Genomic DNA, 26,142 nt, shown 5'->3' on the forward strand with positions numbered 1-26,142 from the left:
TCTCGGGGTCTTGTTCACGAGTGAGGGTAAGATGGAGCGGGAGATCGACAGGCAGATCAGTGCGGCTGCAGCAGTAAAGCAGGCGCTGAGTCTTAATTTACTGGTCGGTCTACGTTCCTACCCTCACGTATGGTCACGAACTCTGGGTCGTGACCAAAAGGACAAGGTCGCAGCTACAAGTAGCCGAAATGAGTTTCCTCCGTAGGGTGGCCGGGCTCAGCCTTAGAGATAGGGTAAGGAGCTCGGACATCAGGAGGGAATTGGAGTCGAGCCGCTAATCCTACGTCTTTCACACGTATTGTAGTTTATCGGCCTCCCTCTTCCAATAATAGTTCTATGAGGAATTTGAGAAACTATTAAAAGAATGCAATTTCAGTAAAGAGGTAATTATTATGGGTGATTTTAACATCAATTGGGAGGACAAATCATCTAGAAAGAATCTTAAACTGATAACTGATGACTTTGACCTTGTGCAGTTGATCAGTGGGCCCACAAGAATAACAAATTCCTCCAGGACCCAAATTGATTTCATATTTAGTAATAGGCCTGAGAGAGTTCTAAAATCTCTCAATATGGTAACTGGTCTTTCCGACCACAATCTGACTCTGGTAGCCAGGAAACTAACCAGCAAGCATGTTATGCCTTCTGTCAGGGATCCCCCAAAACAATCAAGAACATTTTAAAAACACTGTTCAACTAATTGACTGGGATGAACAACTGTTGGGAATAGACATTGAGGAAGACAGTAACAAATTCTCACAAAAATTAGAGAACACTATCAAGGATTTTAATCGCAAATGTAGGCACATAAATATCAAACACACTGTTCCTTGGATAAATGATGATATCTTCAAATTAATGAAAGAGCGGGATTGTGTCTTAAAAACTGCAATTAAAAATAAATCGAGCCATGACAGACAACATTTTGCTATGCTGAGGAACAAAGTGGTAAAGAAATTAAGAAAAACTAAGGCAGATTTTTTCCTGACTATAATAGAAAAGGCAAGAGGTAATACTAAAATGATCTGGGATCAGTTACACAAGCTAATGGGACATTTCAACAAAGTAAGGAAGCTGCAGGAACTTAACATAAATGGAAAGCTGTCAAATAACCCAGCTGAAGTCGCAAAAGCTTTCAATCACTATTTTATTGATTCTGTAGATACTATTGCTAAATGTTTCTCCCCTGAGAATACACACGTCTGTACAGTAAATTCATTGGAGCCGACCTTCAGCATAAGGAATGTCACTCAATCAGAGGTCACGAGAATAATCAGTTCTCTTAAACCTTCCAAAGCAAAGGATATATTTGGTATGGATGCGGTTATGCTCAAAGAATTTAGCACAACACTAACAGATCCCATCAGCAAAATCATCAACCTCTCAATCTCTCAGAGATTGTTGTTTCCAAGTGTTTGGAAGTCGGCTGCTGTTGTTCCAGTTTTCAAAGATGGAGATCCCCTTTCTACCTGTAATTACAGACCCATCAGTATCCTGCCAACAATATCAAAAGTTGCAGAGAAGTTGGTAGCTGAGCAAATGATCTGCCATTTGAATACCAGTTCTTTTGCCCTTCACCCAATGCAATTCGGCTTAAGAGCCAATTATTGCACTGAGACAGCCACCTGTTTCTCCACTGAAAAAAATCTAATTTCTATTGGACAAAGGGGGTGTTGTTTGAGTTGTATTTCTTGATCTCAAGAAGGCATTTGACACTGTTAACCATCGCATTCTTTTGTCCAAGTTGCACAGCTACAATTTCTCCTCAGGTACACTTATATGGATTGAATCGTATTTGCTAAATGGATCACAGTATGTCCAAATACAGAACTATCAATCTACTGCCCTCCACTTGTCCACAGGTGTCCCACAAGGATCTGTCCTGGGCCCACTGCTGTTCTCTTTATATAATCAATGATCTGCCATCAGCATGCCCTGACACCAACATCCAAATGTATGCATATGACACTGTAATTTACTTGCATGGTAGCAAAATGGGACAAGTTGCAAATGAACTCACTAACTCCATGGTTCATGTAACAGGTTAGCAATGCTGTTTACAACTAAACACATCCAAAACAGTGTGTATGTTTTTTACCAAAACAAACTCTGGTAGTGTAGAGCAGGATGTTTTTGTATCTGGGGAGAGGCTACAGGTTGTACCTGACTACAAGTATCTTGGAGTACTTTTTGATTCCAAATTATCATTCAAATCTCAAGTGAAAAAGGTCTGTAACCGGGTCAAATTTAATCTATCAAATTTCAGGTTCACACGAAACTACATGTCAACAGAGGCAGCTAAGACATACATGCTTTCTATGGTTGTTTCCCATATCACTTACTGTTTAACAACCTGGCCACAGGCTAGCACCACTACTCTGAAACCACTACAGTCATTGTATAAACGAACACTCAAAATCCTTGATAAAAAATCTGTTCTTTCTCATCATTGTCCTATATTTAAAAAACGTGTTTAATTGGGAGAACATGATTAAATATGTGAATGTCTGTCTCATGTACAAGATTATACATGGCTTGACCTCTCCTCCGCTCAAACAATTTGTTATCACAAGAACAACTGGATATCGGCTCACAAGAGGTGCAGCAAGAGGGGATTGCATTATCCCACTCAGGAAAAGTGCTTTCAGTCACTCTGCATTTTCAGTACAAGGTGCACTACAATGGAACTCCGTCCCAGTGACCATTAGAGAACTACAAACATACAGTTCATTTAAAGCTCAATTAAAGAAATGGTTAGTTAGTACCCAGCTCTGTCAGCACTAGAATGTAACTGCACCTCTGTCTGTGTTGAACTTCAATCTATCTGTCTGTTGTCACCTATCTGTCTGTCTTAAAATTGCCGGTCGACCCTCATCTACCTGCATGAATGTCTTTTATTGTTGTTTAGCTGTGTCTGACTGATTTATGTATTTCATATACTCTGCATGCTTTTATGTTTTGTGCCTGTGTGTCTAACAACTGCAGCATAATATTGTCTTTAGTCTATGTTTCTATTTTAACATAGTCATCCCTCATTTTATTTGCGTTGTGTGTGTTGACTTGTTAGTTCTTGACAATGTATAAGAGTTTTATTCTCACTTTTTTCATTGTTTGTGCGCGCAATGTAAAGCGTCAATATTGTACAACTTTTTAAATGTAATCTTATCTTCTGTTTTCAGGTTTATTTTGTAACATCCTCCTCTTGGGACTACAGATGAAAAATAGCCTTTTGGCTAACTCTGGCGCATTTACTGAAATGTTTTTATTAATGTGCACTGTCCCGTATCAAATAAACCAATAAATAAAATAACTACTCTATACTATACTATACTATTAAACTACTCTATACTACACTATACTATACTGTAAAAGTCACATTCAAAAAGACACATACACACAAACACGTATTCATAGACATTAATTTCAAAGGCAGTAAAAAGCAGAGGAGGCATTGCAGTGAGAAGAGCCAGATTGACACGTCTGGTTTGTTTCCCTCAACCTGCTTTAAGAACTAATAACATCAGTCTTTCAGAATGTGTGTGTTATTATGCATGTGTGTGTAAAGACTGGACCGTGCATATTGTCTGGCACATAACAATACATGACAGGAACTCCACTCATCGTCCTCTTTCGTGAACATGCAATGATTACACACAGTGACCATGGCAACCACATGACATCACAGACCAGCCACACCCTCAGGGGAAATCTCGCTCTGTTTTCTCACTCCTTTAGCAAAAACATCACCACTCCTTTCTTTTCCCTCCATTCTTTCTTTCTGGAAAGAATGACAGCAAAGATAAATGAGAAATGTTTGCATTAGTTGGTGCTCCATGACAGCTCTGTGAACTTGCACACACACACACACACAAACACTGTCTCGAACCTGCAGGGGTGTGTGAAGGTATGAAATATTTGTAGCCTGTGGGTGAGATCACACACACATAACATTTTCAAGACACACACGTTTATCCTTGCAGGAATGTGAGAAGGTTGAGGTCATCAAGGTCTCAGTGTAAACTTTCCATGATACTGGAAGATAACTCAACAATTACACACAGAGTTCCAACTAGCAGTACAACCCCGGCCAGTTTTCTGCCCACTGAAACCAGTTAGATACCAATGGAACCTATGTACAAACAGTAGCTGCTGTAGCTACCATAGGCTACATTAGCACGTGTACAGAGATACAACATGGTTGTTTTCTTCTACAACTTTTCAATGTTGGAGACTGTTGATAGTGAAGACATTATAGAGCAAGTTGAAAAGAAGATTGAGATCTAGTCAAGCCAATCTAGTCCACTGCTCTGCTCACTGAACCTCACACTGTGACAAAGTAAATGAGAATGATAAAACAAGAACTTCAGCTGAACCTCTTGCACCCTTTAGCCCCCCAGGGCCCCCCAGGGGCTAGAGGGGGGGCGAAGAGTGTACACATGTCGTACAAATCACTTTTGAGAACGAATGAAATTATATATGGGGTCACATCGGTCTCAATAATTGCAAATGCACACAGAAAGATTCACAAATGCGAACAGAACAATCCACAAATATATTCGATTTACAAATGCACACAAATACATTCCAATGCACACATAAATAAATTACGATTTATATAAATGTAAAAAAAAAATCACAAATATATTTCTGCATTTGTGTGTGGATTTTTCTATTTGTTTGTGGATTTGTATGTATTTATTTGTGGATCGCACTGTATTTATTTGTGGATTGCTTCACATTTGTTTGTGAGTTTTATGAGACTCCCCTGACGTGGCTAGATTCGCAAATGCGTTTTTGTCACCATGTGCCATCTGTAGCCAATCAGATGTCAGCCTCATTGTCAACCAATCACATGAGCGCAGCTCCCCCCTCCCCTCCACACGAGACTGCCAGCATATAATGCTGCGTTCACACCAAACGCGGCGTTAATCGCGTCATTCGCACCGCCGGTCTCACCAGGGACTATTTGTGTTCATTCGCGTGAAATCCTGAAGTTGGGGCTAAGTTGTAGGGGTTTTGTAGCTTTCCATTTTTTTTTTGCGGTAAAGGCAATTTCTTGCTGGGATGTTGGACAACTGCTTAATGCATGTGAACATCCACTTAAATACAGTACACTGAAACTTTAACATTTTCCTCCTACTTATGTAACAGTCTAATTCTCCCTTTTATCCCCTTGTGAAAACTTTAACCGACATGTTGGACAACCTCTCGCCAGTATTTGCACCATTTCACTTTGTTATCAAGCCCTCAAAGGAGTTACGGCATGCTAATAAAACAACCACAACAATACGAGCAGGAATGTTTTCACAGGAAGTGGACGACATACTTTCCAGCGGGTGCTACCGGCTCCCTCACATCCGGTTCAGATGTCTGGCAACCTGTCTAGAATGAGATAATGCTTTGGGCTGATGAAGTTAACAGCAGCAGAGTGGAACGCTGGATGGGTGAGTTACATAAGTGACAAAAAGGGGATTTTAAGGTCATCGTCTGATAAAATGTTAAATTCAGGACATTGTTTTGACAGAGTTTTAAAGCACTCTTTACAGCACCTTTTCCACAAGGACACATTGTGTAGTTCTTTGTAGAACTTTTCTAAAACTCCCCACAATGAGAAGCAGATTCTGGCACTACATAGAGCTCTTTTGATAACGCTGAATAATTTTGGAACAGAGCTTTTTAGGTTTAAACAAGACTTGAAATTTCACTTGAGACTTGTCTTGATAGACCTTAGACTTGACTTTGTTTTTTTTTACTTTACTTACTTACACGTGTTACTCACTTAGACTCAGTGGCGGGCCGTCAGGGCCTGCAAAGCCTTCTCTGCTGGCCTAAACAGAATCACAAAGTTATAGCTATTTTATAATTTAATATTTTTTCTTTAAAACACTACATGTATCATAATTTATAAAAATATGTTTCCCATTATCTTATTTTCTCATTGCACAGCTACTGTGTTCCTCAGTTGCTCTGCTTCCAGTGCAGCTTGTTTTAAGTAGAGCTTTTATCGAATCAGATTTCACCTCTGTGTCTCTAGGTAAGAAGAGAGGCCCCAGGCCTGCAGACTCACCAGTGAATCCATGTGCAGTTTAAGTGAATGGGGACGATTGTCGATTGCTGATTGGCATAGTCTTCAACCAATCAGATCTTTAGTTTGAGATTCTTGGATGCGCCAGAGCGGCCTGCAGGCCTACAGCTACGTCAGCATTAGCAGCAGCGCTGCAGTGAGATTCTGTGCTGTGGTTGGTCAGTGGGCGAGCACGTGACTATTTTGAAACGAAATTTACAGCAGAGGCTTAGTCGAGTAGTAAGAGTTCATATTGAAATATATTAATGAAATTATGATATTTTTAGCATTTTGCTTGGTGTAGATTTTTTTTAAATTTGACCTAGCTTTGTCTTTTAACACTCAATGGCTGAAACTGGAAGATAAACGGATTTGTGAGTTGGGATTTAACTGTGGGATTAAACTCTTTGTCAACAAAGAAAGGAGGATGTGATCCGCATTTGGTAAGTCAACTGGTTCGTTTTTTTACATCTAATATCTAAATGGCACTTGAGTGTGTAGCAGAATGCATGTTACTGCTGTTGTTTTTCCGTTAAGCTAGTTAGCCTAGCCTCCCGGAACACTTGCGGGGCCTCAGCTGTTTTTGTTCCGGTTCAGAGGTCACACAGGCCGCTGTCTCCTTGTGAGCGCAGAAAACATTGTATTTCCTACAATTTAAGCTTCTGCATCTTCCAAATGCACTAGTATTATTCAAACGTTTTGTTCGGTTTGTAAGCCTCGTCCCGAACGGTTTAATACAAATACGTAACGTTATATAGTTACAGCCCAAGAAACAAATAATAACCCTAGCTGTGGCGCCATCATGTGGTTATAAGGTGGTATTTCAGCAGTGAAGGCCCAGGTATAGAATGCACGGCCCGCCACTGCTTAGACTTGTTACTTACTTAGACTTATTACTTACTTAGACTTATTACTTACTTAGACTTACTACTTACTTAGACTTGTTACTTACTTAGAGTTGTTACTTACCTAGAATTATTACTTACTTAGACTTATTACTTACTTAGACTTACTACTTACTTAGACTTATTACTTACTTAGACTTATTACTTACTTAGACTTATTACTTACCTAGAATTACTACTTACTTAGACTTATTGCTTACTTAGACTTATTACTTACTTAGACTTGTTACTTACTTAGGCTTGTTACTTACTTAGGCTTGTTATTTACTTAGACTTGTTACTTACTTAGACTTATTACTTACTTAGACTTATTACTTACTTAGACTTACTACTTACTTAGACTTGTTACTTACTTAGAGTTGTTACTTACCTAGAATTATTACTTACTTAGACTTATTACTTACTTAGACTTACTACTTACTTAGACTTATTACTTACTTAGACTTATTACTTACTTAGACTTATTACTTACTTAGACTTATTGCTTACTTAGACTTATTACTTACTTAGACTTGTTACTTACTTAGGCTTGTTACTTACTTAGGCTTGTTATTTACTTAGACTTGTTACTTACTTAGACTTGTTACTTACTTAGACTTATTACTTACTTAGACTTATTACTTACTTAGGCTTGTTACTTACTTAGGCTTGTTATTTACTTAGACTTGTTACTTACTTAGACTTATTACTTACTTAGACTTATTACTTACTTAGACTTACTACTTACTTAGACTTGTTACTTACCTAGAATTATTACTTACTTAGACTTATTACTTACTTAGACTTATTACTTACTTAGACTTGTTACTTACCTAGAATTACTACTTACTTAGACTTATTACTTACTTAGACTTGTTACTTACTTAGACTTGTTACTTACTTAGACTTATTACTTACTTAGACTTATTACTTAGATTTATTACTTACTTACTTAGACCTGTTACATACATACTTAGACTTGCTACATACTTACTCAGACTTGTTACTGACTTGGACTTGTTACTTACTTACAAATACTTGTTACTTGTTTACTTGACTTACTACTAACTTAGACATATTACTTACTTCGACTTATTACTTACTTAGACTTATTACTTACTTAGACTTGTTACTTACCTAGAATTACTACTTACTTAGACTTATTACTTACTTAGACTTATTACTTACTTAGACTTGTTACTTACCTAGAATTACTACTTACTTAGACTTATTACTTACTTAGACTTACTACTTACTTAGACTTATTACTTACTTAGACTTATTACTTACTTAGACTTATTTACTTAGACTTGTTACTTACTTAGACTTATTACTTACATAGACTTGTTACTTACCTAGAATTACTACTTACTTAGACTTATTACTTACTTAGACTTGTTACTTACTTAGACTTGTTACTGTAGACTTGAAACATTTCATCTCCATGACAACACAGGGTGTGTTTGTGCTGACCTCGGATGAGATCATGATGCAACTAATTTGTTGTTTTGTCCTGAGAACAGCAGAATGTGTCGGCTACATGCCTGCAGTGCTATAAAACTTCCATGAATCCCAAGAGGGTTAGACCTTTTAAACTGTGGGTGTGTGTTGGTAGGGAGTGTGTGATCAAATGATTCAGTGTGTGTTTGAGTAACAACCCAGAAGGACAGAGATGGAACTTCAGAACTAGAAGTACCTTGAAAAATTAAAGCTCTACTCTAATTAAACATTATTACAAGTAATAACAGTGCTAAAACTCCTCAGGTTACCAATATTAAGTAAGGATGAAGGTTAAACTGCAGAAGGAACTTGATAACAACATTTTCCAAGGCTGAAAGGCAGATTACTTCACAGGAAACTGATTACTTCCATCTCTGAAGGCTTATCTCGTGCACTATGAAGCTACTTACATAATGTAAATGCACTTAGAGGCTCTCGGAGGAATTCTGTATTCTGTTGAATCCGCTTCCTCCGCACAGGAAGATCTCAGAGCCAGAGTCTGTTCTTCTTCTTAATTCAGCATGTAGAATTAGTGAGGACGTTACATGCTTGAATGGGTGGATGTGCAACAAATTTGCCCCGGTGTGATTTGTAAATAAAACATGTGATATCGCTTTTACTCGTGTACAAACAAGGTCTACGGAGAAAAAGGAAATGGATTCAGTGATTTGGACATGATGCAAGTAATGTAGTATGTGTAGAAACTAGAGCTGGTATCAAATAGTTCAATAATTGGTGTAGGAAAAAGCCGATAGCTAATTAATCGTCCGATACCTATCAGGAGCTGATAGTGTTGCCTTATATATTGAAGGGATACATTTTGTGGGGAGAAATAAACTAATCAAGTTAGATATCAGCTTGATATAATATCAGCTGTTCAGGTGGCACATTTTCAAACGCTGTCGCCAGAATAACATGGTTTTTTTTTATGAAGTGGAGAAAGACATCTCAAATGATCTCAATAATAATTATCTCAACCTTCATTTAAAGTCTGTCATGCATTTATGGCTGGAGCTCACTGGTTGACATTGCCCCCCCTATCTAAGTCTCGATGTATGAGTGCCATTTCATTGGTTTTGAAGAGTTGTTTATGCCATGCGCATATTTTTTGATGCAAAAGTGGCCATCATGATGTGTATCGAGCCTCCATGTTAAAGAGTGCTATACGTCCCTGCATGACTGGTGGTGGCTAGGCACCCATAAGCCATTATCAGAGTCCAGTTCCAGTTCCATTGAATGTCTGGTCAGATCGATAAGATTAATTTCTGACAGAAAATAAACTAATGTATATGTAAAATGGACATTATCAATAGTTGCATGTTAACAATTAATCAAATGGCTCTGTGTAGTGTGAAAGGAGTCATGTGTGGTGACAAACAGCTAGCTATGTGTCTGCTATATGTGTAAACAGGCAACAGTTTGACTTATCAACTTTATACCAGACCTCTGATTTCTGGCTCCAGGGGGATAATATAGGATACAGCACCCAACAAATCAATTGAATTTGCATGTTGTGTAAAATAGATGTAATCTGGCCTAATCCAAGCCAGCAACCCTGAGCTTCTGGAGGATTAAAAATATACAAGCACATGTGAGAGAGCCTGTGTGTGTGTGTGTGTGTGTGTGTGTGTGTGTGTGTGTGTGTGTGTGTAAATACTAAATGGATTGTACTTGTATTGCGCTTTTCTAGTGTTCCGACCACTCAAAGATCTTTAACACTACATGTCATCATTCACTTATTCATACTGATGACAGGAGCTACCATGCAAGGTGCCACCTGTCCATCAGGACTCTAACTAACATTCATAACCATTCACACACAGTAGGCACAGTTACAGTAGCAATTTAGGGTTAAGTGTCTTGTCCAAGGACACATGGACATGGACTAGTGAAGACAGGCATCGACCACCGATCCTCTGATTGAAGGACGACCCTGCTCTCCACTGAGCCACAGTCGCCCCACAGTGAATGTGTGTGTGTGTGTGTGTGTGTGTGTGTGTAGAAGACAAACTGAGAAAATGTGCTCTTCCAACACACTTCACCTCCAGATATATTATTTACAGACATGTTATGGTGTCATATAAAAAAAATACAAAAAATGAGTGTGACCTTGACTCTGCTTCATGTTTCACAATGACTTCCACTGTGCATGTGTGAGCGTGAGCAGGGTTAAATATATACATGGGCTATGTGCTTTCTGCCATGAATGTGCGACCTGGACTGCACCTCATGTTTTACAATGACTCACCATCCGTGTGTGAGTGGTGGGATGGAGGGGTGTGGGGGGGGGGGTGTTGTCAATCACTAGTCTATTTCATGACCTTGACACTCTTCAGACTGCTGGCATTGATCTGACCAGCTCTGTGAGTGTGCTTGAAAGACAGAAATCCAAGGTTGATACTTCTGACAGGTCAAATGGGCTCACAGTGATCCGGGTTCCTGATACACTGGTTTAAATTGCAAGCAGGCATCTAATGAGGCAATAGGCAGGGGAGCTCTGTCTATTGTCTAAATCACTGGGCAACACTGTATCTCATAAGGAGATGAGGATGTTCAGCAAGATGTGAATCTTATTTAAACCCCAAAATGACCTTACCTAAATGTTCAATCAAGTCAAGGACAGCACTGTAGACTTATTTCCACTGTGGTTCTTGATGTAAAGATAGCAAAGATACAGGAGTCTTGGTATCATACTACCAACTACCCAAAATAAATGATAGAAAATGTCATCAAACCAGAACAAGAAGGATGAGTCTTTTTTAAAGATGTGGTGGTTACATCCATTGCACAGGAAAACTGTAAGTAAGTAAGGCAAGTATGTCAGGTCAAAGTTGCCCCAAGAAGTTGGTCTGTAAACTGTGATGACTTTACAGTGGACAGTTTGGGTATTAATCTTAGCTCTCCATGACAACAGAGCAGATTCCATCCCCTTATGAAAACCCTAAGGAGCAGCTGAAACTTTGGAAAAAATACGTACTAAGTGTTTAATTGAAAAGGTGATCTCTGGTAAAATACAATCATTGCATGTATCATATATCATATGCACAGTATGGCATGTATGTAAGGATTGTCCTTTTAAGTGTGTGTGCTTTCCTTTCCCCCCCAAACACGTGTGTGAGGTCAGCACCACTGGCCCAATGACGAAAACACATACTCCCCCCTGGCTCTGTTCTGATCAGCCTGTTTCCAAGAAGGAGACAATGCCATAGCCAACACCCTACGCTGAACATCACAACCATCTGCTATTATAACACCACTGATCCGACCGCCAGGACTTCAACATGTGGCCAGCAGCCATCTTTACCAGCTGACTTCAAGGAAGAAACACATTCAGGCTGGGTAGTTGTATAAAAACAATGCAATCCATAAATCTGTCAAAACCTCGAAGGATGTCTTGGCTGGCTGACTGTATGAAATAGACGGAGTCACAACTCAAAAATGTGATTGTAACAATCTCCTTAGCTTTACTCAGTTAATGTCGGATTTATTTCAGTTCTACAGTTGTAATCTTTTCAGTTAAAGAGTCTACATTACTCTGTATGTAAGTAAACATTGCTATGTCAACAATATTCTAATATCAAGTCAGAGTAGTACTAACAAATCTTAGTTGACCAGCAGTGGGATTTTGAAAATTCACTGGTCATAATATTGTTTTGGATCTAAAATATTTTGAAAATATATTGCATGTCTTGTATATTATATTAGGGCTGCAACAACGAATCGATAAAATCGATAAAAATCGATTATCAAAAGAGTTGGCAACGAATTTCATTATCGATTCGTTGTGTCGCGCGATTATTACACCACTCAATAAGTCGCGGAGATGTTTGAGTGTTCAAAGCAGGCACAGTCGCCTGAATACCGCAGCTAGGAATAATGGAATAGGACTCCGGTTCTGGAGCTGACGCTGACCGGCGTATAAACGTTGCCATGACAACACCGGAAGTTGAATTACGCGATTTGTATTATTTTTAGTTTATTTCTGCAATTATAATACATTACATTTACTGCCATTTTGGGTACCTTGTGTTAAACTCGTAACCGTTTTGCCGTTGTTTTACTTATGATAGACAAGCTTTTGTTTTTGTAACATGACCATTAAACCGGAAGTTAAGCGGAGCTCAGAAAGATGAGAAATGGCGGGTGAAAACAGCAAACCTTTTCTTCCCCGTCTGTTATTCTACTGCTGGTCTACCAGGCGAACATGGTAAAGTTTATTCAGTTAACTCATTAAAGTACTGTTATACTTTTAGGTGATGAGAGACAGAGTATTTGTTTCTTTGTTGTTTGTACATGAAGCTGTTTTGTGTCTTCTAGTTTTCCCGGTATTCCATGAGAGAGAATCAGTAAGAAGCGTGGACTCTTTTATGACCAGTGTGGCTACAGGTTCTATTTTGTGGGTTTTTCTCTGAACTGGGGCCATGATTAAGAGGGACGGCCGGAGAAACCTCACCCGGCCCGGACACGGCAAGGATTGACAGATTGATAGCTCGTTCTCCATTCTGTGGGTGGTGGTGCATGGCCGTTCTTAGTTGGTGGAGCGAGTTGTCTGGTTAATTCCGATAACGAACGAGACTCCGGCATGCTAACTAGTTACGTGGACCCGTGCGGTCGGCGTCCAGCTTCTCAGAGGGACAAGTGGCGTTCAGCCGCACGAGAATGAGCAATAACATGTCTGTGATGCCCTTAGATGTCCGGGGCTGCACGCGCGCCACACTGAGTGGATCAGCGTGTGTCTACCCTTCACCGAGAGGCGTGGGTAACCCGCTGAACCCCACTCCTGATATTAGTCCATTTATTTTTTTAAATTATTACTTTAACAGCTCAGGGATGTTTGAGCAACCTGTTTGTGCACTTTCTGAAGATCTTTTGCACTGTGAATTTGCACTGTCAGTTCTGTTTTTGAATAAAGGGTTGGAAATTAATGCTTTTTTGTTTTTTTATCCGATTCATCGATTAATCGAACAAATAATCAACAGATTAATCGATTATTAAAATAATCGTTAGTTGCAGCCCTATATTATATAGCAAAACATTCAGCAAGGACAAGGACAGGTAAAATCCAAGATTTTGGAATAAACATGAGTTGCTAAACACTCATCATTTTCCGAAGAGGATGATTGATTTCCCTTGAGTTTTCGGAGATGAATCACATCTCATGTTCATCATTCAGCAAATAGAGATCGTAAGGGGTTATTGAACCCTAAATCTGAACCTTCAGTCATGTGACTCAATCATATACGGGGTGGAGATATTAACCAATAATTCAGTTCAAGGATGCTCTTTGGCATTTGATATGAATAGCTGTCATGGAGTACTACCCAATGGTCTTTATCCCGTCTTGTCTAGATGGTAACCTTAGATATGCCAAAAACTCAGTGCCCATTGTCCTATCCCAACCATAAACATCCAAGGTCAATGTCTGACCTCAACCATCTTGAGAGAGTTTTCACAAATCAAGGGTTAGCACCTGGACACGACCTCTTGATCCACTCCCAATCAAAGTCGTGACTGGTTTTGGCCCAGTGTTCCCAGACAGCTTTAAGTGCTTTCAGAGATCTTGCTGTTTCATCGATGTAGTGCTCTGTTCTCCAAAGCAATTGGAAGTGATGTCATGAAACATGTGACAGAGGCCCAGATACAGATCATTTCCCGACACCTGAGCCAGCTGCCTTTGTTGAATGAAGACCATGCAATGGCTCCTCAAACACCAGTGAAGCTTCCAGTTTTCCTCATCTATCTTATCCATCAGCACATGTATTTATTTTTAGTGATATCAAAATCAGGCAGTCAAAGATTAGAATCCTGATATCCAATTGAGTAATACTCACCGTCTCAAGGGAGAGATGAACTACATCTATAAGAATAACTATATAATTCCAACTCGGCAGACTACTCCTACTTCTTGAACAGTTTTGAGCTTTATGGGGAAGCACTGTGCAATAAAAGATACCAAACCTGTGTTTGTGAGGGAGTGTTGTGAATGTGGTCTGTGAAATAAAGGAGTCTTTCCATATCACAATTCCAACTCATTACTGGTTATATGTAGGCTTTCTAACAGGGTGTGACCAAATATTTTCATATTTGAGTATTCCAATGCTATTTGGATGACTTGAGGGCCAAAGCAAACAGATTAGGGATTGCTTTTGAGAGCAGCTACCAAGAAAACATCAAACGTTGCAAAGCTTAAAGCTGCAATATTGGATTTTTCTAAGTATATCACATGTTCGCAGTAAGTTGAACATCTACAATCCCATGACAACTGGGCTAACTCCATCAGCTGTAATATGATCTAAAGTTCCAGAACAGACAACAAACTAGTATGAATACAATAAATGCTAAGTGCTAAGTGGAAGGCTCAGGGTAGGCCTTCTTGAAGAGGTGAGTTTTCAGCCTGATGAAAGATGGGCAGCAACTCTGCTGTCCTGACGTCAGTGGGGAGATCATTCCACCATTGTGGGGCCAGGACAGAAAACAGCCGCGACCGGGTCGATCGGCCGTAGGGACCTCTGAGCGACAGGGCAACCAATCGCCCCGAGGCAGCAGAGCGAAGTGGTCAGGCGGGGGTGTAGGGCTTGACCATGGCCTGGTGTAACATCCCGTTAGTTTAATCGTGTCTCTTTGTCTGTCTCTGTGTGTGTGTGTGTGTGTGTGTGTTTCCCCTGATTGCACTCATCCAACTCACCTGCCCTGTCCACCCAGCTGCCTTCAATCTTCTCGTCACCCAATACATATATACTCCACTGCTTTCCCTGTTCTGGTTGTCAGATTGTCTTTGTTCGTTCCCCTGTGTGCTTCATGTTCCGACCTTACTCCCCCCTGTGTGCTAATAGTGTTTCTAGTGTTTATCCCTCGTGTTGTCTCTCTGCGATCCTTGGTTTGTTACTTGCCTTTTTGTTACTTTGCTTTTTTGTTGGTTTTTGCTCGCTCCCGGTTGGAGTTGTTTTGAGTTCCTGTTTTTTGACTGCTTGGTGCCCAGTAAATAACCTGGCATTCTACCTAACCTCGTCTCCTGTGTCTGTGCTTGAGTTTCTGTTCTGCCACTCGAACGTGACAGAACAATCTGACCATGAAAGACATGAAAGTTTTGGGGAACCCGCTTGGCCAGGGGAGGGCCTCGGAGCTTCCAGAAGAATAACCCCAAGCTAAGCCGCCCTTCCACCCCTAAGAGGACCCAAATGGACACAGCAGACCACTGTTTGGAGTGCCGTCTCCCTGAGGGGTATGAACAGTTTATGGGATACCGCCTTGTCCAGACGGTGAACCGTGACTTGTTGGACTCAGCGGACCAACGTTTTGAGCGTTTTTCCGCTGAGTGGTATGAACAGTTTACAGTAACCTGCCTGGCCTTGGGCGGGCCTCTGAGTGTCCAGAAGGTGAACCGTGACCTGATGGGCTGCCCTTTCAACCCTCGTATTCGCGCCGCGTTCATCGCGCTTGGTGTGAACACACCTTAAGGACTGCACTCTAGATCAGACTGGAGACGTAACTACTTATATGATGGCTGAGTACAGCTATCTCCATACGTTTGTACACACTTTATATTGTGATATGTAATGGAAACTTTCAGGCGATCTCCTTCCAGCTGCCACTTTATTTAGGTTTTTGTAGTGAAATGAGAAGGTATCTTATAAATAACTCCTCATTTCAACTTCACCAGTCAGCTGTTCCTCGTCCATTGCGAACCTTTCTAAGTGAGTGAATGGATATAAATAGAACCAGGGTGTCTGACAAAATTTCTATTCAAAACAGAACCCTTACATAATTGATAAATTACCTGTAATCAACATTGATTAACAGTAGTCATTCATTATTGACAACATATAAACCCTTTATATTAGACATACATTTATACAAACAAATGGGATTTGGAGTGACTAGCTAACCCTGCCCATCATATAAAACTATACGTTACTGTGGGTCCTCTCCAATTTTTACTATTCACTCAGAAATATGTCACATTACAGAGGCTAAAGACACTCTTTCTCCCAATTCATTGTGTCATTAGTTGGGTCTTGCATTTTTACACGTTTCAGCGTTTTTCTTATCTATACCTGGATGCAGCACAGAGAACAGAGAGTCAATGTGGGTCCTAAGGCTGTGTTTACTATTAGCAGCCCAGAGCTGATATCATGTCAGCGCTAAAGAGGCTAACATTAACTCACATTAAGTCCTGCCCTCCTCTACGCTTGGTGTTAATTACACATGGCTTGCTGAGCCTCGATGGTTCCTCACTTCGGACCTGGCACTGTCCGCTGGCTAACACCCAGACTGGTTGTAATTGGCAGTAACACAGCAATAAAGTCCGGGGTCACTGGCTTGATTCTCTTCCAGGTTAACCTTGATATCTTTGATAGAGTGCAGTAGGGCAGAGGTGAGGCAAACCATGATGGAGTGTGTGTGTGTTAATAGGTAAGATATTTCACCTGATTTTATTATCATCTGACATCCATATAGGGTGTGCTATAAGAAAAAAATAGAACTATACTGTGTTGAACTTGGCTGCTAGCTGAGTCAGATGTCTATGCATCTCTTTGATGTTTCCACTCAGCCTGCTATGGTTTGTTTTATCTCCACTCCTCACTTTCACATTCCACATCTAGACGTTTTAAAAGCAAACTGCCCAGCCCCACTCCCCACACAACCTTTGGATAATCAGCACATTTAAAAACCCAAATTAGTTGGATATTAAATTAATGTCGCCATGCTTTGGATTAATGAATAGGAGGCATGGCAGGCCTTTTCTGTGGGGACTGGGTGGAGTGAGCATCGCCCTTACATAGTTGACTGTTGGTATAACATGGTATAAATACATCTCTTGAGTCCCTGACTCTGATCCAGGCCTACGCTTCCTAATTAAGCTCTTTAGAAAGCAAGACAAACAACTTGAAGAAAACATGCCCTCTGTTCCTTTAATCATGGGAAATAATGACTTTCAATTATTAACATCTGATTAATGTGTATGTGGCGTGTAATTATCAAAATGTTTTCTTTAGTCAAAGAAAGATAAAAGCTCGGCATGAAGGAACCAACTCAGCTCAATTAGTGCGGCATGAGAGTCTCACTCCTTAATAGCTGCACAATATTAAACCACAACACTCAGTGGTTTACGTTGTTTCCTACTAATCAGGCCTCGTATCCTGTAAAGTAACTAGGAACGACAGCTGTGAAATTAATGTAATGGAGTTAAAACTATAATATTTCCTGAAAGTAAATAAAGTAAAGAAGTGCAACAAATAGTGCAGTTCTCCATGTATTATCCTCATTCTTAGTAAGAACCTATTGGATACAGGTTTATGATACTCCTGGGGAAGAAATAGTGGAAAATACTACATGCATAAGTTCAATGTTTCTAGGTTAATGCTGCTCTTGGAAAATAGTGTATATTTAATAACTCTTCTCTTATGGCAGAAACACGACACTTGAGTTAGATGTTATCCTGACATCAGCCCATTGTGTACAGAACTGTGTTAATGTTTAGAAATTGTTCACAAGGAACATCTTTTACTCAAATATCAGTCAACTGTAATCTAAAGAATCAACGTATCTGTGTGGGCAGGAATAGTGAGGTGGGAGTTATCTTATATTAGTTTATACAATGCTACTGGAGGGGCACTGTGGATGTATGTATGTATGCAGATGCCAGTGGTGGGCCATCAGGGCCTTCAAAGCCTTCTCTACTGGCCTAGACAGAATCACAAAGTTATAGCTATTTTATAATTTAATAATTGTTCTTAAATACACTACATGTATTATAATTTATAAAACTATTTTCTCATTGCGCAGCTACTGTCTTCCTCAGTTGCTCTGCTTCCAGTGCAGCTTGTTTTAACCTTTTAACCCCTACGCCTATTTTGAGGCCTCTGCTCGAAAATGTCATACCCATACTTAAAGGGGCTTATCTCTCTAACGACAAGGTATATTTGAATAATTTCAATGGAATAATAACACTAAAACTTGTGATAGTTCAGTGTGGCTTTGTGGCACAAAGGCAGTAAAACTGCCTGTGCCAAAGCACACTGACTGTAATCCTGCAGGCTTAATAATCTTTATCCAGAAAAGTTTGGCACGCTTCACAGCGTTGCCAACAGCGGCGCGAAAAGTATATCCAAGCGTGCGGCCCGATTGGGAATGGTGTGCTATGACTTTTATAAGAGATTCGCCCAGCGGTTTTCACGAAAATCCCGAAAAACGGAGCAAAATCGCCCCATTGACTTGAATGGGGTTTCGGCGTGAAGAGAGCAAAAAAAACACTGAACTTTGGACCCATATTGACAAGCCATACTTCAACGTAGAAAAATGATTTAAAGTTTAAAACGTAGACAAAACGCTGGACGTTATTGAGCCAAATGGACATTTTGATAGCTAGCACAGTTTTCATGAAGTCACAGATTAAGTTTCAGGAAAATTTGGGTCCGTTTCTGACTTTATAATGGGTGTGTATGATGTCACCGCTAGAGTGAAGAGGAGCTTGAGATTCTTGTGAAAAAAATATTTGTCTTTTGCCATTGACTCCACAATTTTCACTCTTCATGAATAATTTTGGATGTAAAAGTAGCTAATCTTGTCCTTGTCGTAGAAAAATTACTGTGGAATCCCACAGATTTACACATTTGGCAGAAAATCACTTAATTGAGAGGAAAACCAACGTTCTGCTCCATTAGACTCCATGTAAATATGACCACTCATTTCTCAAAGAAAGCAGACGGTACCGCTTTTGTATATTGCTCTGGAGCTCACATTTTTAACACCACAAACATAAAAAACACATCAGCACGTTCGGCAGAGTCTTATCTTTCTCACGGTATTCATATTTTGGCACTCAGACTCCTGCTTTTTGTTAAAAGGAGCCAGGAGTTTTGTTCAAAATCACTGTTTACGGTAATGTTTCTTAATCAGTCTGCCTCTCCAACCAGGTGCGTCCTCACCATGGCAACCAGTAACACACACGCACGCAGGCTCTCTCTGTCTCTCTCTCCACACACACACACACACATACACACACATGACTTGGAGATATTCAGTCAAAGCCATTGTTAGACCTCCTGTCTGTCTGCCTGTCTCACTCACTCTGTCTCTCTCTTACTTTCTGTGTCTCTCTCTATCATATAGTCATTCGGATCTTATATATTTTTCGAGAACCCCCCCTCCCATTTCAAAATAAAAGCCCCACAGAATGAATTCTAACTGGAATACTTGTGATGAAGCCTGTCATTTAATAACCTCTGTGTTTGTGTGTCAAACATTATGAATATGTCTCCTCTGCTGTCTCTGATGTCTCCTCTGATGGGAGCGTTAGCTCCCATCATTTCCAAAGGCTTCTCAAACAAACATGTATATGTCCAGTACAGAAATGACGGGAGACATTTGTGGACTGTCCATCACGAATACAAGATTCAATCCAAGAGTATGAATCTAAAATGCAGAAAAGAGAGAAGCATTATCTCACTCGAACCTCAACGATACTACCTGTAACATCGGCGTGTGTAGCTATATATTGCGACGTCTTCGGGCAGTAGAAGCCACACTGTCAACATTTCTTGCGAAATTTTCTAGTTTGTTAATATGTGTACATATCAGTGTATATGTTACTGGTAAATGCTGAATGAACACAGCTCAAATTGAAAATCTTCAGGTTCGCCTGGAAAAAAAAAAGCACTTTTATTGATGCTATTGATTTGAAATGATGCAGATGAAGGCCTAAACTCTCCCAAATCATAGCACAACATGTCAGCAGTCCTTTTAAAAAAATAATTGGCTTTGATAAAGTGAAGCAGGCCAGAGATATCAATGTTTGTGTACAGGTCAGCCGTTTTATTGTAATTTTATATACTATATAACTATATATTTCACTTCTTTTATCACTAATAGTGTTCAATCTATCTAATACAGCAGTTTGGCATCATTTTGAGAGCCTGGGCTAAACCTGTAAAACATGGCTCATCCTCGTCTGAATTTCAGTTTCACAGAATGCAATTGAACCTTACCAAACCCTGTGATTGGCCGATTTGCGCATACGACACAACGTTGAACGCGGAAGAGAGTAAGTAGTGTAATGATACGTTCTTTGAGTTGATTGACAGAATTTTAAGCCAATAAAAATATCGAAAACCGTGGCTCGCCCCCAAGGGTCAAACCCATTGGTCAAAACTGCAAAGATTACCCCTTCTTGATAGATGCTCGTAGAAACTCAGTTCTTTCACAGAACGGACGAGAGAGACCGGGAGCACATGGCTGCAAGGATTAATCAATTTATTTTTGGCGATTTTCATCCAGAAAACCATCTCAAGGTGCGAAGCGTTTCAGTTATTTTGCTGTTTGGCTGTGTTGATCTATGACAGATGAATTGGAACTTTTGAATGGTTTGAAGGAGAATAATTTGGAAGATATTGTTGGATTCAGTGTGGAGTCCTCGTGCTCTTTGATATGCGGTTTGTCTGTGAGAGTGCTGTAGATCGTGGCTGGGATCGGTAACGGAAAACATAGCTCGCCGTCTCCTGGCGAAAAATAGGTGAAATTGTGGTAGTACTTGTAATATATTGTAGTACTTTATATATGTTTTTGAGTGATTAAAATAGTTTACATGGTCCATTTTATCAGAATTTCTTCATTACGTAGGTTTTTGATATATCATAAAATATCGTTTAATTCGTTCTCAGAAGTGATTTGTACTACATGTGTGTACTCTGTTGCCCCCCCCCCCCGAACAACTTTTGAAGGGGGCTCTCGGTAGCAAGAGGTTAAGTAGAGCTTTTATTCAATCAGATTTCACCTCTGTGTCTCTAGGTAAGAAGAGAGGCCCCAGGCCTGCAGACTCACAAGTGAATCCCTTTGCAGTTTATTGTTGATTGTCATAGTCTTCAACCAATCAGATCTTTAGTTTGACATGTTGGGCGCATTCTTTGACATGTCAGAGCCTGCTAGCTGGCCTGTTACGCTACTTGATTGGTAGCGTGACATGTTGGGCGGTGACAATCCCAATATCTGCTGCCTCTGTCAAGCGGACATTTTCAGCCCTCAAACGCATTAAAACATATTCAAGAAATACAACTGGGGAGGCTCGACTGTCTTCACTGCATGTCCATGAAACGTCCATGAATCGAGAAGGACTTCTTACTGGAACTAAAACGCACGGATGTACTGAACAACCGTGGGATTAAACTCTTTATCAACAAAGAAAGGAGGATGGACTTTGTCTTTAAATAGTGAACAGCAGCTCTGGTAAGTTAACTGCAGTAGCTTTAACTGCCATAAATATTATTTATGTTATTATTTAATATGCTTGTTTATATTACGTATTATTATTTGTACAACTTGTTTTTAAGAATATGGATTTTCGTTTGGTTTTATAACCAAATAGGAACTATTGTTACGTCCTATGTTGCGCTGGGGACACATTTAGCCGGTGCACAGCAACAAGAAGACACGCGAAGCGGCAGCGGTCTATATACTCCACGCAAAGTGTTAAAGTTAAAGTGTTAAAGTTAAGTTTAAGATTTTAAGTGATCGACTTTGAAGATTCATGTGTTTTCAATTGGACTCATTTTCCCTCTCAGTGTTGACAGACGAATAAATCCGTCAGTAACAAGAACTATGGAGTCGTGTATTTCCTGGAGGGAGTGATCGTAGCGTTACTACTGTGTTCATTTGTCTATCGTGTCGTTTTCATGATATGGGTAATATTGTTCCCTCTGATATGAATCATATTTAAATGATATTATTCAATCAATGCAAGGTTTGGTTGTCAAATCAAAACTTTTTATTTTACCTTGAAAGAACAAGAAGCCACACCCACTTTAAGATGTCACTGGTCTTCTCAGTTATCCAATTATATTCCTCTCTGCCCAGAACCCTTTTGTGAAGTCAAACTCCATAAAATGGGAGTAAATACAGGAACCTTAAAGTTGTACTGAAGAGAATGTTCCACTACTGGGCAGGATAATAATACATGAGCACTCCTTATATGTGTATGCTGTTTTCTAGCAGCTATAGCTAACCAAGTGACCTCTTGTTACTCTTTTCTCCATGAGTTTAAAGTTACTGATTCTGTGACTTTGTGAGAACATAAGGCTAGAATATCATTTCCAAAACTATGAAATAAATCCAAGGTCAAGATGTAATAAAAGGAAATGATCCTTTCATGCTGTTTCATGCCTCGTTCATATAGAGTTGAAGATGGAGGAGGGGGGTAAAGAGTGCAGACAGGGAGTCTGCTGGTCAGTGTAAGATTAAGGGCGACATTGTAGCGACATCAACGGTAGCCTAGCAACAGGAGTATGTGTTGACAACAACAGCAGTCTGACATGAGGCTCATGGTGAGAGTCTGGACTGGGTGGGACACAAGCACACACTGTAAAGTACAGTCCCCCACCCACAAGCACACACATAGAACACATGGGTCAAGTATCTGACACCCAACCCCAAATACACACACACACACACACACATACATACTGACCCCCTCTCATACGCAACAATATTAATACACACAACGTAACCCACACAATCTCTGTTGCTGAATAGACCTTAACGACCAATCATTCTGACTTTCTTAGAGAATTTCTTCATATTGCCAAACTATATCCTTATAAATAACGGAGACCACTAATAGGCTACAATAGCTTTCTCTCTTTGGGCTCTCCAGCTCTCTGTCCCCTCAAAGTTGAGCACATCGGCAAACAGTGTGTTTACATGTTGAAAATCACAAAAACTGAAGCTTTACTCTGGTCACTCTGTGCATGTCAATGTTGATAAGGGTAGCAATTAGCTTGTTCATTAGCAAGCACTTTATAAAGCAGCAGCCTAACATCAGCCCAACATTTTAGAGGAGCTTTTCGGTATCCTTTTTCCTCAAACACAAAGTGTATTTCATCTCCAAAAACTTCATAATGGATTATCTCTTCGAAAAAGCTCTTAAATTAGTCTTCATATATACCTTCTCTTTTACATAAAATGTCCTCATTAATGTTTGTTTTTCCATTTAGGAAATAGTCTAAATGAATTCCCTTTCTCCCACAGCTCTTAATTCACAAAGTATTCTTACTCAGAAAGTGTCCAGTGTTCTCCCATAATGGTCCATCTATTTACCTCTGAAAGTATTTTGTCTAACATACAAAATGGTAGATGTTGGTCATTTTTCCAGTTCCAACATTCACAAAGGGTAAATACATTTTTTTCTGTTCTATGCATCCTCAAAAACTACTGATTTCCCTTAGAGTCTATGTTGCTACTTGGCAACCAAACGTCTCAGTCTTTTCTGTAGTTGTGAGAATGGAGGATTGTGGGCTGACAAAGGTACCAGGTGATAGCTGGCTGTTACTTACCTTTACAGGCGAAGCACTTGATGTGGAAGTGTTTGTTCTGGACCCGGAGTGCCTCCCCTTTGCACGGCTTACCACAGTTCTGACAGGGGATAGGTCCTCCTCCTCCTTGCTTTTGTTTCTGCTTCTGCTGCTCCAGAGGGCTGTGGACAGCCTGCTGCTGAAACACTGCAGGGGACAGACAGAGACAGAGAAAGGACCATTTCAGGTCTTATTCTAGTATACATAGAGACACAAACATTGATGAAAACAGCCAAACTGACACTTGGACTTATTGAATTTGATGATACATCTGGCAGGTATCTACCAGACAGTGTAATATGATATATAAGTTGAAGTCTTTGTACCATTTCCCTTTGTTTCCATACCCATCTTCATCCTCCCCCTCCCATCCAGAAGTCTAGAAAGAATTGTGAGGGGAAATACTGGATATTTGGAATCAAATACTTTTGGGCATTGAAAATATATAATACCAACTGCTTGTAATTAGCCTCAATCCATAAATATAAATAGCACTGGCCTTCAAAACACTTCACAGTGACCCCTTTATTTATACAAAGTTTGTTTGTCTCCATTTGGATCTTCAAGCACATAATCTCACATGTCTTTTTTAGTGTCACATTTCATTATTGAAAAAAACATTGCCTTAATCTAAAAATACCCAGCTCTTCACTTCGGATGTCACATCAGATAAGGATATGAAAAAAACAACGTGTCTTTTTTATATTCTTAGATTCATGTGAACACACACACCTACACACACAGTTGTTTCTTGTTTCCATCACTTAAGGAGACAGTGCAGTTTCTTACATAACTATAACCCTAACCACATGCCTAACCCGAACCAATGCAAGCCAGCAAGTGCAAAATTGAATGATTTATAATGTGGGGACCAGCCTCTTGACCTTATAAGGGAGGACGGTCTGAGTATATGTCTGAGTAGACAGGTTTATGCCCCCACAATGCGAGGATGGATGTCTCTCTCTCTCTCTCTCTCACACACACACACACACACACACACACACAGAAAAGCCTAGAAAGATAGACAGTCAAAACGTTCCCAATCACTTTTAAAGCAGTTACTGTGCTGTGTTCCAGGGCCCTTGGGGGTCAGTCCTGCTGCTGACATCTCCACCCTAACAGCATCTTCAGTACAGCTCGCCCTTTTCCCCTTTCATCATAACCCTGGCAGAATATGCTCACATACTGATCTTTCAGTACCGACAGGGGCATCAGCTGAATGAAAGGCCTTTTGTGTTCTCGGGAAAAATCTGCGTTGTCAGACCGGTTTCATCGGGCCTCCATGGTTACCGGTAATTGGGCTTGGAAAGGGGAGTTCATCAAATGAATTGATTTCGAGGGAGACAGAGAGAAGGAAGCGTAGGGATAATAGCTGTAAGCTAAACAGAGCTGCTGGCAAAAAACTCATCAGGAACTTCTTTCTCTGGTAAATGTTTCTTTTTTCAGGTCCTCCGGTTGTTTATTGGGGGATTTTATAAACACAGCATTTTGACTTGAATTAAGTTAAAGCTACAATGTTTTACTGTTTTTCTAAGCTCTATAATGTGAAAGTGTTAGACTGCAGAGACTGAAAAACAAATGTAGTGAAAGTAAGTCACTTCATATGGACAGACTGGCCACTCCAACCACTTTAGTTGAATTTGAAACACATACTGTTGCAAAGCATAGATGTGGATGTGAGAGTAAACATGGGCTTGTGTTTGTTCAGGGATGTTGGTTTATACACCTGCAGTAAGCAATGGTAATGCTACAAGTCCCTATAAATGAAACAACTATAAATGTATTATAACAGCTAAAACAAGAAAGACATGAACACTAATACATTAAAAAAACGGTTACAAAACAGCAATTAGATGTTCTTTTAGGCACCTTTTGAAACATTTTATAGGACATATTTTTGTTAGGTGGGAAAAGTCATTCCATAATTATGAAAATTATTATGGAAAATTGACCTCTGCTAGTCAGTAATTTAGGAGGATGAAGATGTGAAGCTTGACGAGTTGAGTATGAGTGAACCTGTGAATTTATTGGTACAACATATTATCTATTTGTCTGTGCATTAAGTACAGAGCTGGAGTCAGGACATGGTTAAGACTAAAGGCAGGGGGAAACAGTTAGCCTGGCTCTTTCCAAATTACAGTTCATGTATTTACAACTCGCAAAATTATGAACATGCAAATGACCCCCCTCTTCTTAAAGAAGCGTGTGACCTGCTTGGCTGGGGGTTACTTGACAGGAGAGTAAAAACAGCCACCAGCACAGCCAGACCTACAGGAGCAACACATTTTCAGCAAGTTTTACAAGGACATCTCCACAACCGTATAGGGACCAAAGCGATTTTTCAACATAGCCT

The 26,142-nt window shown here is 39.9% G+C and overlaps 1 protein-coding gene across 1 annotated transcript in view; it reads right to left on the minus strand.

The window, feature by feature from the left end:
* The window catches only part of ablim2 (actin binding LIM protein family, member 2), an 85,958-nt gene that overhangs the window by 47,369 nt on the left and 12,447 nt on the right, over positions 1-26,142 (minus strand). Inside the window, exon 2 of the mRNA XM_079184724.1 lies at positions 23,772-23,936. Within this exon, the coding sequence (XP_079040850.1) occupies positions 23,772-23,936 (165 nt within the window). The remainder of the gene's footprint in view (positions 1-23,771; positions 23,937-26,142) is intronic.

Source organism: Pholis gunnellus (assembly GCF_910591455.1).
Source record: "Pholis gunnellus genome assembly, chromosome: 23".
Taxonomy (NCBI): domain Eukaryota; kingdom Metazoa; phylum Chordata; class Actinopteri; order Perciformes; family Pholidae; genus Pholis; species Pholis gunnellus.